The sequence below is a fragment of the Aquila chrysaetos genome, chromosome 4 (genome assembly GCF_900496995.4).
Source record: "Aquila chrysaetos chrysaetos chromosome 4, bAquChr1.4, whole genome shotgun sequence".
Classification (NCBI taxonomy): domain Eukaryota; kingdom Metazoa; phylum Chordata; class Aves; order Accipitriformes; family Accipitridae; genus Aquila; species Aquila chrysaetos.
This window is the reverse complement of record NC_044007.1, coordinates 15,098,949-15,113,405: the sequence shown is the minus strand read 5'-3', so window position 1 is coordinate 15,113,405 and position 14,457 is coordinate 15,098,949. Positions and strand designations below refer to the sequence as shown.

Sequence of the window (14,457 nt, the reverse complement as noted above, 5' to 3'; positions counted from 1 at the left end):
ACTGTTTTTTGAATAACCTTATTAATCCATCTTCAGGATCCGAGCTGTTATATTTAGATCAAGAACACGTACTGCAAGATAAAATCTACACAACCTATTGAAAACAAACATTAAAAAGTGTACATTCAAAATGACAGTCAAGGAAAAACTTGACTAAATAGAACATCTGTGCCAATATTCAAAACCCAACTGGACACAGTCCTGAACAATCTGTTCTAGCTGACCCTACTTGAGCAGGGGGGGTGGACTAGATGATCTCAAAAGGACCCTTCCAACCTAAATAACTCCAGGATTTGGTGATTTTGACCTGCAAACAGGTAAGTAATCTTAATTCTGCAATTCACCCAACAGAACCTGCAGAGAAAGTGACTGGGGTTTATACATATAAACTTGTTTGGGGGATCAAACAATTCTGTAAAAGACCTCCCTCTAATCACAGCACAATGTCACCAGGCCCCATGCAATGCAGGTGCCCTGTCAGTACAGTTGACAGGACTGGGATTACATTGACGGCTTGTCTCAAATACATGGCACACTGACAAAAGATACACATTTCCTCAAGGGTACCATTGTTCAGCATTTCACAAAACAGAACAAAACCTCAAATTCCCCTTGGGGGAACATTTGGGTTTTTAAGTCAGTGATTAAGAAGCAACATTTTTGTCTGTAGAACTTGGAGGCTTCTCTCACCAACCTGGTGGGCAGGAATGCTGCTGTGTTCCAAGCAGAGCTATTGGGGGACAGGGTGAGGTTCTTGAGGTTCTAAAGACTTCTGTGGGACAGCTCATGTTCTGACATGGTTTTGGGGTTTCTTTTGGGGTTTTTTATTTGCATTTGTTTGGCATTTTTTTCATCCTTTAACCTTGTTTCTGCTGTAAATATGCAGCAATATAGTCTGGAAAGACTAAAATCCACAGCAGACTGTATGTAATACCAGCCACTGAAGTTCAGTAAGAACAGAGCACCTGATTTTCAGCAGCAACACAGCCCTCAAATGTATGCATTCACATATTGGATTATGTTAGATAGTAGCTGTAGTTAATATAAGCCATTAAAACAGCAATCCCCCAAGTTTTATCTGAGGTTAACCACTTAATGTTGATTGCTGTATAAGAGTTTGCCTCTGATAAGTACTTTGGGGCTCAGTAAGGTTAATGAAACCTCAGGGGAGGGAAGACTGTATTTTGTTGGGTTTTTTTAAGGAGTGCACCTTTAGTGCACCTTGTTAAGAAGGTTTATGGATTAATCTACATGTCCATGTTTCAGACTAAAATGGCTTTTTTGTGTGTTTAGGCTTATGTTTATAAGTTTAGGGTTTCTGTTCACAGATAACAAAATCAATTAAAAGCAAGTTTCTCACAGTGGATTCCTCTTTCTGAGTAGCAAGAAATTCTTCTGGCTGTATACAGAAGGACAGAAAGCCTTCTCCTACATCAGTTAAGTGTTGATCACCACTAGGATCTGAGGAATCAGATAAAACACTTCACAGGGTGTGCAGATCCTTGTTGGGTGAAGGGCTGAAAATCAATTCCTGAATGCAGTAAGGGCTTGGACACAATCCAGCCTTTTTGTTTGTTTGTTTCTTGTGGTTTTTTTTGTTTTGTTTTGTTGGGTTTTTTGTTCCATGAGCTCCTTCCACTGAATTCAGAGGAAAATGCTGGAGCTGGGTTCTTATATTTTTGCTAAAAGAGCCAGGTACTTGTGACCTCCCTCCGCTGTGCGTTCTACGATAACAAGGGTAAAGCTCAGTGTCAAGTGCACTGTACCAGACCCTGTCAGACTTTCAACCTGTTCAATTAACTACATCAAATCAAACAATAATTTTCACTGGAGCACTGGGAAGCACTTCTTTTTTACTGAAGCCTACTCCCTTGGCAAATCTTGACTTTCAGAGGCCAGCTGTTTTAGCACTTGAGCGGTTCAAAAAAAAAGCAGCTTTGGATTTTATTTTTATTATAATACGGGGGAGGTAAGGAGGAGAGGAGTGCTCCTTCCTCCAGTCTCTTTGCTCTCTGTAAAAGGCTCAGCTGGCTGGTCTGATATTTCCAAATACAGAGGCATTTTCAAAGGAGGACGTGAAAAAACTAGGAACTGGCAAGCTAATTAGGAGAGACTGAAAGCTAGTGGTAAGGACGGGCTTGTCTTACACCCTCCCCAGCGCAGCCGTCCCTGATTACACAAATGCTGATAGTCTGTCGGGATAAAACCTCCTGTAGTAACTCACAGGGGCTGCTACGATTTGGCTTCAGGCTGGAAAGCAGGCTGCCGCTCCGAGAACGGCGGAGCGCGGCGGCCGGGGCGTTAGCCGGTGTGCCGGCTCCCCCCCGCGGAGCCGAGCGGTACTGCAGCCCGCCGGCGGCGCGGAACCTCTCTCCGGGCTTTGCCAAAGGAAGAGGTAAAACACCGCTGTTTTCCCAAGGGCGCTGCCGCCTCTTTCCAAACACCAACCCGGAGGCACCTGGGGAGTACTGAAGACTACGTGGGGCTGTTCGCCTTCGCCCGGCAACAGCGGGGGAGTTTGGGGTGCGGGCACCCGCGCGGGGCCAGCCCCGTTCTCGTTGGCAATGCCCCGAGTCCTGAGAAAGGGTCCGGGGAAGAGAAAGCAGAAAGCAGCCGAGGACAGGGGGCCGCGTCAGAGGGCAACGCTTAGGATACAAGTTAATCCATTTGTCAGAAATTTGGTGCAAGAGCGGATGTGTTGTCTACATATATACATTAAAAAAAAATAGACACCGCGAAGAAGCTGGAATGGCAGCATAATTGACGGAGGGCGCCTGGCTCAGGAAGAGTCGCAGAGGGTTAGACAACGGTGAGAGTCGGAGGCGAGAGAAGGAACATCGTGAATTGCAGACCGAGCGGATGAGAGAGATTAAATATGCACTCGCTCGTTTGTGTCACAAAACCGAAGTCAAAACTCTTGGTTGTGTCTTCCTCCAGGTTCAGATTACAGGACAGCTTCCTTCTGCGTTTCATCATTAGGTTAGCTGTGTTATTAGACCGGGGAACACTGCCAAATAATTATAAGATTACACTAAGACTAAATCCCTGTATCATGAATAGCACATGCTGGCAAGTAACAAGCTGAAAGAAAAAGAATCAGCTCTAGCTGCTCACTGATATCACAAACACACACACACCAAGCAGCAAATTAATTCATTTCTTCAAAGTGAAGAATTGTAAGGTCCTCTAACAACTCCTCCACTTAATCACTGAAGTTTTCCCCATCTAAGTTTTCCTTACCTACAACTGAGCCATAAAATTGACTTCGTGTCTGCACAGCAAAGACGACAAATACTCCTTCCTAGACGATAGCACAACTAATCTGAAAGGAGACCCTCCAATACCTCCCATTTTTGTCCTGGTTCCCAGTAGAATGGGAACCAGAACTTCTGAAGCGCTCCAGCTGAGCCTGACTTGGTGGGAAATGAGAACCCAGCGGTACTAACCAGCAGTTTAACTGAGCTGAAAAAATAAGTTCCAGACAACAGATACAGTAGAAGTTTTAAAAAAGCAACACAGAATTACAGCTTAATAAGACTTTGGTCAGGGCATAATATTTGGAATCAACACAATTCACAGGAAGGCCTAAATATTCAACAACCAGTTCTAAACTAAGGACACAGTCCTTTGAGTGGAAAGACTCCAGGCTGTTATGCACCATATTGCAGTAGTTCATCAGTATTAATCAAGTGGGGGGGGGGGGGGGGGGGGGAGGAAATAAAGAAGTACTATCAGGGTTAACAATGCTACACCCTATGGCTTCAAGCTGTTCCTTGAAGGTCTCCACGTAACAACAGTGCTTCACCCTGCCTAGCTTCTAGATAATGGGATCACACAGCCTAGTGATCGATTAAGGAACATAGTAAAGGTAATAATGTAATCACTAACAGTTGGTGATGGTTCCAAAAACCTGTACAAAAAGAACTTCCTAAGAAATAAAATGAGAGGGTAGAGCTTCAATAGTTGGCAAAGTGTTAGAACTATTAATAAAGTAATCAATGGCCTTGGAACGCAGCTAAAGAAAAAATAGTTGATAAAAAGCATGCTTCATCAAGAACATGTGAAGGGTCACAAAACAAAAGAAGGTGGACAAAGGAAACAGGGTGAACATAAAAGGGGAGTTTTCATAACATCTTCTCTTAGCTATATTAAGTACACTAAATTAATCTGTTTGGAGGCATCCCTCGCCCCTCCATTGATTACTTCAGCAGTTTATTCTCTTACCCTTGGTCTTACAAATCCCACTTAAGTTGGATGCCTGAGTCACCCAAGATAGATAGAGTAAGCACCCAAAGGCTAAATCAGTAGCTCCTGAGCTTTTTGGCTCTGTCAGTGGATCACAATCAGTGTTCAGCTCTTCTTGCAGACACACTGCGCAGCCTTATCAGTAAACTAGGAAATATCACAAAGCTTTACAATATGGTTTGAGAATTCCTGAAATAGGCTTTGCTAAGACATTTGATACAGTTTTCCATATCTTACCCTAATTCACATTTTTAGCTCCCCTCTGAGTAAGGAACAGAAATTGATTTTGAAACTGGCTGCCACAGTGAGAGGTTCTGGGGTTGAGTTTTATACGATACTGATGTGAATCAGTGTTTTGTAGAGAATACAGTGGATCAGGTTTACAAAGGCTGTACAACAAAGATCTTTTAAAGGAGAAGGGTAAAAAATTATATGATCTCTAGTTAGTAAAAGTTGACTAAAATAAATTGAACAAGATTAAATTAAAAATGCAAAAAACCCTTGCGTTAGAGGGAAGGAATAATCCAATTATCATTGCATGTAATTATGAAACATTAATTCCCCAACATGTGACAGCACTTGAGGACTAAGTACTGAGGAGCAAGTAAACACTGCTTCAATTGAAGAGCAATATACCTTTTTCTCCTGTCACCTAAACACTAACACTCTAAGAGTACAGAAGAACTTACCTAAGCTGACAGGGAATTTCAAATCTGAAGCTAAGGGACAGGAATTATACTTTTCAGTTCAAAGATTATTTGGATTCTGTGTTATACCTCAGGTAGGAGTAAAAACTACAGCAAATCTGGCTACCATGGCTTTTGCTGAATTCTTATATAGCAACAGAGTAAAGAAAAAGAGGCAGCTGGAGTGCAATTCACTTCTGAGTATGCTGTAGAGCAATCGTTTATTGAAACCACGAGAGATCTTCCCAAGTAGCTACAAGTGGAGAGAGCATACCAAGGAAAAGCAACCAGACCCAAGAAATATCCAGAAAGACAGGATAATAATAAGACGGTGTAAAACATTCATCAGCTACTTCCACAGCAGATCTCACAGCTGATAACAGAGCAGGAGCATGGAAACTGTTCCTTCTGAATTTAGTAGATATAGAAGCAATAACATTAAGATGTCACTGGCAAGCAAGGCCAAAAATGCTTTATTCGCCCTTCAGCAAGTTCCCTTTCCTATTAAACAGAACAGATGATAATATCATTTCTTCCACACAGGATTTTATGTAACAAATAATGGCATTAGACACTCCCCACTGGTTTGTGCACGGAAGAGAAGATAGCTCCACTTTGTGACTAATTGACTCGATTTCTTCTTATGCATATAGGGCCCAGTTCTCCTATGGACAAGCAGCAAGTTGTTTTAGCAATGAAGACTTTGTCATGGCAGCTAGTTAGAAAACGTTCTCCTGTTCCAGATAAAAAAAAAAAAACAAAACCCTCATAAAAAAAGATGACTTTCTGCCATAATACACCACAGATTATTTTTCACAGAAAAGCCAATTTATCAGAAAATAATCAACTATGTTAATACTTAAGTTACAACTTCCGTAAAGTGCTCAGGTGCTTCATTGTCTCCTTCTCAAGTGCAGATGAGCCTTCCTAGTCATACCAGATCTCTCATGAGCCATTATAGTTTTGCCTCCTGTTGTGGGAGTTCACTATATATTGCATGAGCTATAATCTGACTGAAAAGCCAGACCCAGGAACCATTACTGAGACACAAGAGAAAATTACTTTCATGCAAAATTTTCTTTATCAGTAAGAGGCTGAACAATGAAAAAAAGATACTACTTTCCAACTATTTGGCTTATCCAACTTCTTTCACTTCTATGCTATATAAACACAGGGTTACATTAATATATTTCTAATATTATTTTCTGTGCAAAAAGAACAGTTGCCACATATTATGTAAACAGAAGCCTTATCCCAATGCCCATCACTCTTTGATGTGTTCCACATGTTAAAAATTTGAAAGCAGCCAAGTACGAAACAGGGAAAACTCTTTAGTCCCTCACATTTTCCAACACGAGCATCACAGCTCCACAAAGAATGCTGCAAATAAGTCTGACCTTATCCAGGCAGCAAAATAAAAGCTCTCTCTAGGGTGAAACAGTGATTTTACTTTATTTTTTAAACTGCAGATGGATGTAGTCAGGATTGATCTGACAGCCCACCAACCAACATTGCTGTTAAGAACTCATGAAAGAGCAGGGGAAAGTGGCATAAATAAGGACCGTGGCAAGGCCAGCTTAAGCTTTGCACCACAGAAAAGGGAAGGGCTTCATGGAAATGGCTGGAGATGGAAGTTGCTTCTACAACACCACTATCAGGTAAACACTGCTTGGGAAGAGAGATCTATTGTGCTGAAGAGCACTGTCACATGCAAAACAAGGAAGATAACTAAACTTCTATCAGAAATACCCTCCATTTGGATATGACGAAGGTTCTTTTTGTTTCTACCAAAACCCTCTTTTCTTCTGTGAATAAACCAGATGCTTTCTGAGATATATGACAGTGCTGTGAATGCTCTGAACTTGCTACAGGTTTGGGACCAAACAGAGAAAAATGTGATAAGCAAAACTTTAATAATGATTTAAAGGAGGCTAAAGTATTTCCTACAACACCTTGCCCTAACCCAGGACCTTCTTCACTTGGTACCTGTCCTACATCTGATCATAAAAACAGTCCTCTACCAATAACAACCTAGAGGGTAGGTTGTGACCAGTTTATAAGGAACAATAAAACACTGTCCAATAAAATAAGCTAAGAAAAGGTGCCGGTTTGTGTAGTCTTCTGCAGTGTAACTACAGTAGGATCTGTGAGAAGACTCTGAAGGGCCAGATGTCAAGTAACACAGATGGGGAAACATCAGGGTGAACAACTATAGAGGTCACCTTACAGAAGACCTCACTTTGCTTCTTGCATCGGGCCTCACATTAGGTGTGCTCTGTCACTGGCATGAGAGATATTTTGGGTCAATGTGATACTCATCAATAATGGAAGGATGAAGGATAAAAACATTGGAATCACTTGCCAAGGGAGGGATCAGGAAGTGAGCAGTTGTTCCAAATGAAATGGCCCTGTTAACAGGAAGACTCAGCTGGCTCAAATAACATCTTTTATACACATATTACAACACATTTAACAACACTGCTATCTTTATCTCCGTTGTACAGATGCCAAAACATATATGGGTGGGATGAACATGATCAGGAGGTCACAACATGGTGAATAAAGCCACCTGTTTTCAGTCACCCTTCCTGCCCCAGAGGTAGGAATGAGACCCAGGCTTCCTGTGCTCTATTGCACATCTCTCATCCCAGGTCACTTCATTGGCTGCAGCACAAAACTCAGCTGAGTTCCATGAAACAAAGGGTGTAATTAAACTATATTTGTCCTGGAAATCAGAAAGATATCTGCCAACACTTTGATAAGAAAAAGAAGCCCTTTCTCTGTATGGAGAGAGTAACTTAGACCCTTAGGATTCAGTGTGCTTCCTAAGAATACCAGAGTAACCTGAAACGGAGCCAAGATTTCTCCAAATTCCAGTGTAGTATCTTAAACCACAAGACCATCCCTTCACCAACATGCTAAATAACTTGAGTATTTCAGCTGATATGATAAACTCCTAACATTTGCTAAGATATTACTGAAGTGAAAAAAAAAATCAATTCAGATATTAAAAGCAAGATTTTACATGAATTTCATAAAAATATATGTCAATATAGCTGATTTAAATGCAAGCATCTTTAGCGGTTACAGAATTAGCCAGATTTTAAGGCTTTTTGCAGCAGGTTTTCAGTAGCAGTTAGTACTTCATTTTCCGAGGTGCCGTTTGGTATTTAATGAAAATTCATAAGTTCTGGTCCCTTCTAAAACTAAAAAGAGGTTTTCTTGAGTCCTGTTCCTTTCCCATTAAAAGTTTAATTTAAAGAGGCTTGAGTCCTTTCAAGTACCTCCTATCAAATTCCTTCACTTGGACCAAGGTACCTCTTGGATATTACTTTGACAGAATGAGGTTTGTTTAATGATCATAGCATTAAAACCTCATGCTCTGAAGACATGCATTAGCACACTGGGGAACATGGCGTAAAAACAAGAGGTGAAGCAGGGTTTCTTTCCTTCCTTCCTTTCAACAAATCACACATCAATAGGCAGTTACTTCGACATCATCTTTATTACTTTATCAATGGAACATTTTCTCCAAAATAGGTATTCCTTAGTCATTCTATGCCCAGTCTTGCTCCTGTTAATGCTGAGACATTGCAAAAATCTTCATTTGTTTCAATGGTACAGGATAAGACCGTCAAAGAACAACTCACCTCTCAAGAACTCCATAGTCATTTAACAGTGTTGCTGCCTGGCAAATTCAAAGACACAAATGCACGCTGAAAACAAGGTCCATTTCTCAGGCTTGCCTCCTGGATTATACTAGTATAAATGAGTGTAAAAAGCTGGCCAGTCAGAGCAACTTTTTATGTGCCCTCACACTGGTAAATGCCCACACCAGCTGTAGAGCCTCCAGTGACATGGCCCTACCATTACCTTGCTTTCTTGGTTGTACAGGCCACCGTCACCTTTGTTCCCCCCTTTTTATTGTCTTATTTTTCCTACTGCTGCTAATTCCCATCAGGTGCCCTTAGATCTCACTCAGTATTAGTCCTTCAGATTCTTTTGGTTCTGGCTTTGGGTCCAACACGATGAAAATGACCACTGACCTGTTGCTGAATAAGTCAACTTAACCATATGCTCTGGTCACTGAACTCAAGCATTTTGTGTATAAAAAAAGTCTCCCAATTTCTTATTAGACCTTTCCATATTTAATTCTCCCTAACTGGCTGCAAAATGCATTTCACTGGTTATGAGGTACTCAGTAAATGCTCAGCAAATCACAGGTCCACAGAAGAATTCAGGTTGGAAGGGACCCCAGCAGATTTCTAGCCATACCTCCTGCTCAAAGCAACATCAGCTACAAAATAAGGTCAGGTTCCTCAAGGTTTTATCTAGTTGGCACTTGAAACCTTCCCAGGACAGAGACTCCACACCCCATCTGAGCAACCTGCTCCAATGCCCAACCATCTTCATGTGGAAAAAGTTTCTCCTTATGTTCAGCCTCAGACTCTTGTTTCAACTCAAGTCTGGTGTCTCTCATAAATCACTCTGAAGTCTGTGGTTCCATCTTTTTTATAACATCCTTCTACACACCAGGGGCTGCTGCTAGTCCCCTCACCCCACTTCAGCAAGCTGCCTCTTCTCCAGGCTGAACAAGCCCAGCTCCCTCAGTCCACTTCCTACAGGGCAGGTGATCCAGTCCTGAGCATCTTGGTGGCCATCACCTGAACTTGCACAGGAGTGCAATTTCCAGCACTGGAGATCCAAGAACTGGAGGCTAAAAAGTGCAGAGTAAAGGAGAATAATCACTATCCCTATTAATACTGCCCATGATTCTGTTAGCATTCTTTGCTGCCAAGGCACAACACTGGTTCATTTCATCTTCCTGCCTATCAGGACCACAGGTCCTCTTCACCAAAGCCACTTCCCAGCCAGTCAGCCACAGGCTGTATTGGGTGCAACGGGCTCGGCCTTCCCAGCTGCAGAACTTCGCATTTGTCCTTGTTGAATTTCGTAAGGTTCCTGTTGACCCATTCCTCCAGCCTGTGTCTGGTCCCTATGCCTAGGTCCCTACAAATGGCAGCCCTAGTCTTGAGTCTGTGCACTGTTAGCCCCAATTTGGTGTCATCTGCAAATCTGGTGAGAGTACACTCTGTTCCATGGCATCCTCAAAATCACTGTTAATATAAAGCTCTTTTTTCTTACTACGTAAATCACCAGATTAAGCATTTTTTTTCTTGCACATTTGCAGCTGCTCTTTGTCAGGAGTGGTAAAAATAAAATCTCCACAAAGAAAAGGACATTTTGGTTTGCATTTTTGCCCCCAACTCAGTAAACTGTAATCAGCAACTAATAGGCCCAAGTAAAATGCCACACTTTTCAACACCTATGGTTAATAACTGCTAGATATGTTTGCCCAAGACTATTTTCCTGGCTTATGACCATGCCTTAGATTTTATCTTCAAACAAAGTTTAAATATCCTTTCCATGTCACTTTCTTCAAGTTCTTTTCCATCATATTTTTCCATATCAAAGCAGCCTGTAAAGTCACTTAATTCCTGAGAAATTTTCAACAATCACATCACTTTTCCATAGCCATATCTGGAAACAGTTACACTACCTTGGCTTAATCTTCATATTAGTTTCCATGCTCCTTTCATGCTCTACTTTTTTTGAGCTACAAATCCACTGTTCTATCCCCTTATTAGATTTCAAATAATCGTAGTCACAGGGACCAACAGCACTGGAAATATCCTCCCAAGTTATTGATTTCACTCATAATATTATCACAATGTATTTTTATAAAATCCGTACAAACATTGTGTTTCTTCACTTCTTCGGTAGTTACTGAACTGACGTTATTTTCTTTCCTGCAGACTTACTTTCTAACACTCATACTAATATTTTCCTTATACCTCTTTTGTGTAAAGAAAGATTGATCTTGATTCTTCTTTTTCAAAGAGGTCTATAAAGTTTGAAGTTTTGCACATCTGCAATGAAACTACAAGGTTTCCATCTATGTTTATGTTGAAATGAAAACAACTTTTTCTTCCTTTCAACTCCATCTCACAGTGCCTTAATCCTAAAAAGAGTCAATATGATAGTAAAACAGTACTAGAAAAAATTTAAAAATAGCTTCAATTTTTTCTGGTACCACTCTGGATGCAGTCAGCACTGTACACATGGGTGGAGACACAGACTACATTCCTATGGATTGAATTCAATAGATGATGACTTAGAGGAAATGGGCACAATGGTTATGTACTAAAACTCAACACTTACCAAACCAATACAAACACCTCTCACATGTAAGTGTGTATGCTATTCATGGCTACGTAGTATACAAATATTGATAGTTTAGACTGCCATGTTTGCAATCATTCATATATTACCAGAAAGGAAAGAATAGCAACAGGAATCAATGTAAAATTTGAAACACCACAACTATATACGAACAGACACTGATTGAAACATACAGTAGTTAACAATACATTATTGTTAAGACTGAGATTTTATGTGAAAATCAAATCTCTGCTTGATATTAAATGGCTGAATGCCAATTCCCAGTTTTGCATACCACCACTTGAGAGAACAAATTAGTGTTCCACATTAAACTTTTTACAGATTAATTACTGCCTGGGATATAAGTAAAAATGCTAGTTAAGTCCCAAGTTACATCTGTATTTATATTAATCCAGTTACGCTGCTAAACTCATGTCAGTTCAAAGTGGTCAGCTTTGAAAATACCACTACAGCAAACTGAGTAGGAGTTAACAAGTCAAGCAGATCAACAAATTCATTATCAACTTCGAAAGTAAATAGAAAAATAAAATAGAACAATATACTAAAAAGCATCATTGTAAGACAAGACACATTTTTCCTCATAGGACATTTCTTAAAGTTTGTGAGGGGTTTTTTATTTATTTGGAATGAACAGGGTGTGGCCCTTACCCACATACAGACTGACTTCTTTATTCAGGGTTAATATCATGAGGAATCTGAAATTTATCTTTTGGAGAGATGGGGAAATCACTTACCACATCGTATGAAAGCTGGTATATTCCCCCTGCTCTAAACCTTGCAACTCTCTAGTCATACAATCAACAAAAAGCCCTCAGCGCACAGTCACAATCTATTAACAGCAAGGTAAAACAATTTGCCACTTTTTAAGTAAAATATTTCTGATAGTGCATACTTTACCAGTTATGTCATGCTGTTTGAATGACTCACTGTAGATTTGATACTGATTAGGGCAATGTTTCTTCAGCCATTTGCAGACATCCTGCTGGGTCCATAATGCCACAGGCTTGGTCAGCTTCACAGTCCCAGACTATAAACACAGAACAAAGAACAGAAACAATGTTTAGTCCTCACACAAGTTTCAGAAATATTAATCTGTGGTGTCCGTACATGATATTAAAACAATAAATGCAAGATAGGAGCTGCTCTGACTGGCAGATATCCAATAATCACCAGCACGTTACACAAGACCCAGCTCTTCAAATATGTCACACGAGAATCACACACAGTGAAAGTTTCTTTAACATTATTATGCATTGCATACATGTTCCTTGCATCAAGGAAACATATCGCATGATATCTTACTTGAATAACAGTTTAAAGAGTGACCAACTCTGCACCCGAAGGGCAATAGTTGCAGCCTCTGAAGCCTTCAAATTCACAAGAGGGATGTATGTATGTTTGTGTCCCAGTTTGGATGTAACCATGGAAGACCAGGAGAATCCTCAGGCCAGGCATGTTCCTCAACTACAATTTGCCCTTCAGTGCAAACAAGCTTAAAGACTGGTTCAACTGGAAAAAGGAGACGACACACCAATGGAGGTAGAGCTGGTGATATCTGTTCATACTGAGCATTTCAGCTGACATTGTTCTTAGTCTGAGTGATGTTTACAAGTAGTTTTAGTTTTTCTGCTTCTTTTTTGCCTTTAACCCTCCTATAATCACCATTATGTGAAATAAGTAGAACTCCTGCTTAAAACAGTTGCTTCTTTAGAAATAAATGGAAAAAAAGACCACTGTTCAATAATTTCCTAAAAATTCAGTTTTATAATAGATTATCTGAGCAAACAGTTAACAGTTTACACACAAATCATTCATAAATTAAGTCAATTGCATTATCATATGTATAAAGACACCTTTTATTTAATCAAACAATTCACCTTTGCACATACACATTTTTAACTATATAAAAATGCTGAGTTCTAGATGACCTGAACTGCAGGGATTTAAACCCTCTTGTCAAAGTAGGCAAAACAACAAAAAAAAAGAAAATATATTCAAAGTGACTTCATCTTTTTTTGCAACACGGTCTTCCCAGGAGACTAAGAAAATCTTGAACAGATGGGCTGTTATTACCAACAATAAATGTTTAACATTGGACATTGCTGATGTAAGTGGGTGTGAACACCAATGCAGTCATTTACTTCATGATTTTGTCAAAAGAACCGAGTCTACAAAATAAAATCAAAGTATCTTTGTTCCCATTCTGTGCATGCAGAATACCTGTCCTCCAGCTCCTTGGTGGTGCAGAAGGTTCAAGAGAAGTTTTTCTGCACAAATTTGAGGTGTAGTGGAATGTCATCTCAAACGTTCTTCTCCGTTAGGACTCATGACAGATTCCCTCAATACTGACAGTCAGGGTTTATCCCAACATTTACGCAGCTGTACTTTGTCAGACAGACCTTTTCAAAGTTGCTTTGAAATTCTTCATTACTAGAAGCCCAAAGGACCAAAGCAGTTTTAAGCTAGTGCTTTGCATGTCCTATTAAGTCCATAAAGTACACCATGCAAAGATAGTAAGTTAGGGCCAGGGAATATGGCAGAGCTAAAATTCCAATGGACAAACATGTCTTGAATTTCTCAAGTCCAATTTTCGCTATGTCTTTTCCATTGCCTGTGTAGAAGTTAAATAAACAGCAGGAAAATTATAGTTGAGTATATAATACAATGCACATCCCTTAGCTCAGCCTTTTTCGTTTTGAACAAAAGTACACTCACCAGAAACATGAATGCTGTTTCAAACACACGAATAGGCACCATCCACTTTTAGAGGTATCACAATAATGCACTAACCACCCCAAATAATTGATTCTCATCTTTTGCAGAAGCCTGACTGACAGACTTGGCATCCACAAGAAAAGAAACTTCCAGAGGTGTTGACAGTGCACTATAACCAGGACAGCGTTTGCTCTACCACTATCCTTTCTGAGAAGCATGTCGGTCTTCTGCACATACAGAAACCCTCTCTGGACACTGCATAGGTCTTGAGAAGGGGCAATGTCTGTAGGGAGAACAAGCGCCCTGTAACTGTTCCTCATGCAACTAGGAAGATCAAAGCCTCCTCTTCGAACTTCTCTAGCCTCCTTGTTATGCTGTTTTAGTCAAAGAAGAAACTGAATGTCAATGAAGAGCCCAATATTATGGTATCAGTTAGCCAATTTTTATTACACGCATATATAAATGCATGTCCTTCACAAATACATCAAAGAAAAAAACAAGTAAAAATAACCATATAACACAAGCAGTCTCTCAGATGCCATAGAAATCCCCGAACAATGGGGTCAAG

General features: G+C 40.2%; 1 protein-coding gene across 2 annotated transcripts in view; it reads right to left on the bottom strand.

The window, feature by feature from the left end:
- SAMD12 (sterile alpha motif domain containing 12) overlaps nucleotides 1-14,457 on the bottom strand; it is a 181,519-nt gene that overhangs the window by 124,168 nt on the left and 42,894 nt on the right. For both annotated transcript variants that reach the window (XM_030011879.2, XM_030011880.2), the window contains exon 3: nucleotides 12,072-12,201. In XM_030011879.2, coding sequence (XP_029867739.1) covers nucleotides 12,072-12,201 — 130 coding nt within the window. The remainder of the gene's footprint in view (nucleotides 1-12,071; nucleotides 12,202-14,457) is intronic.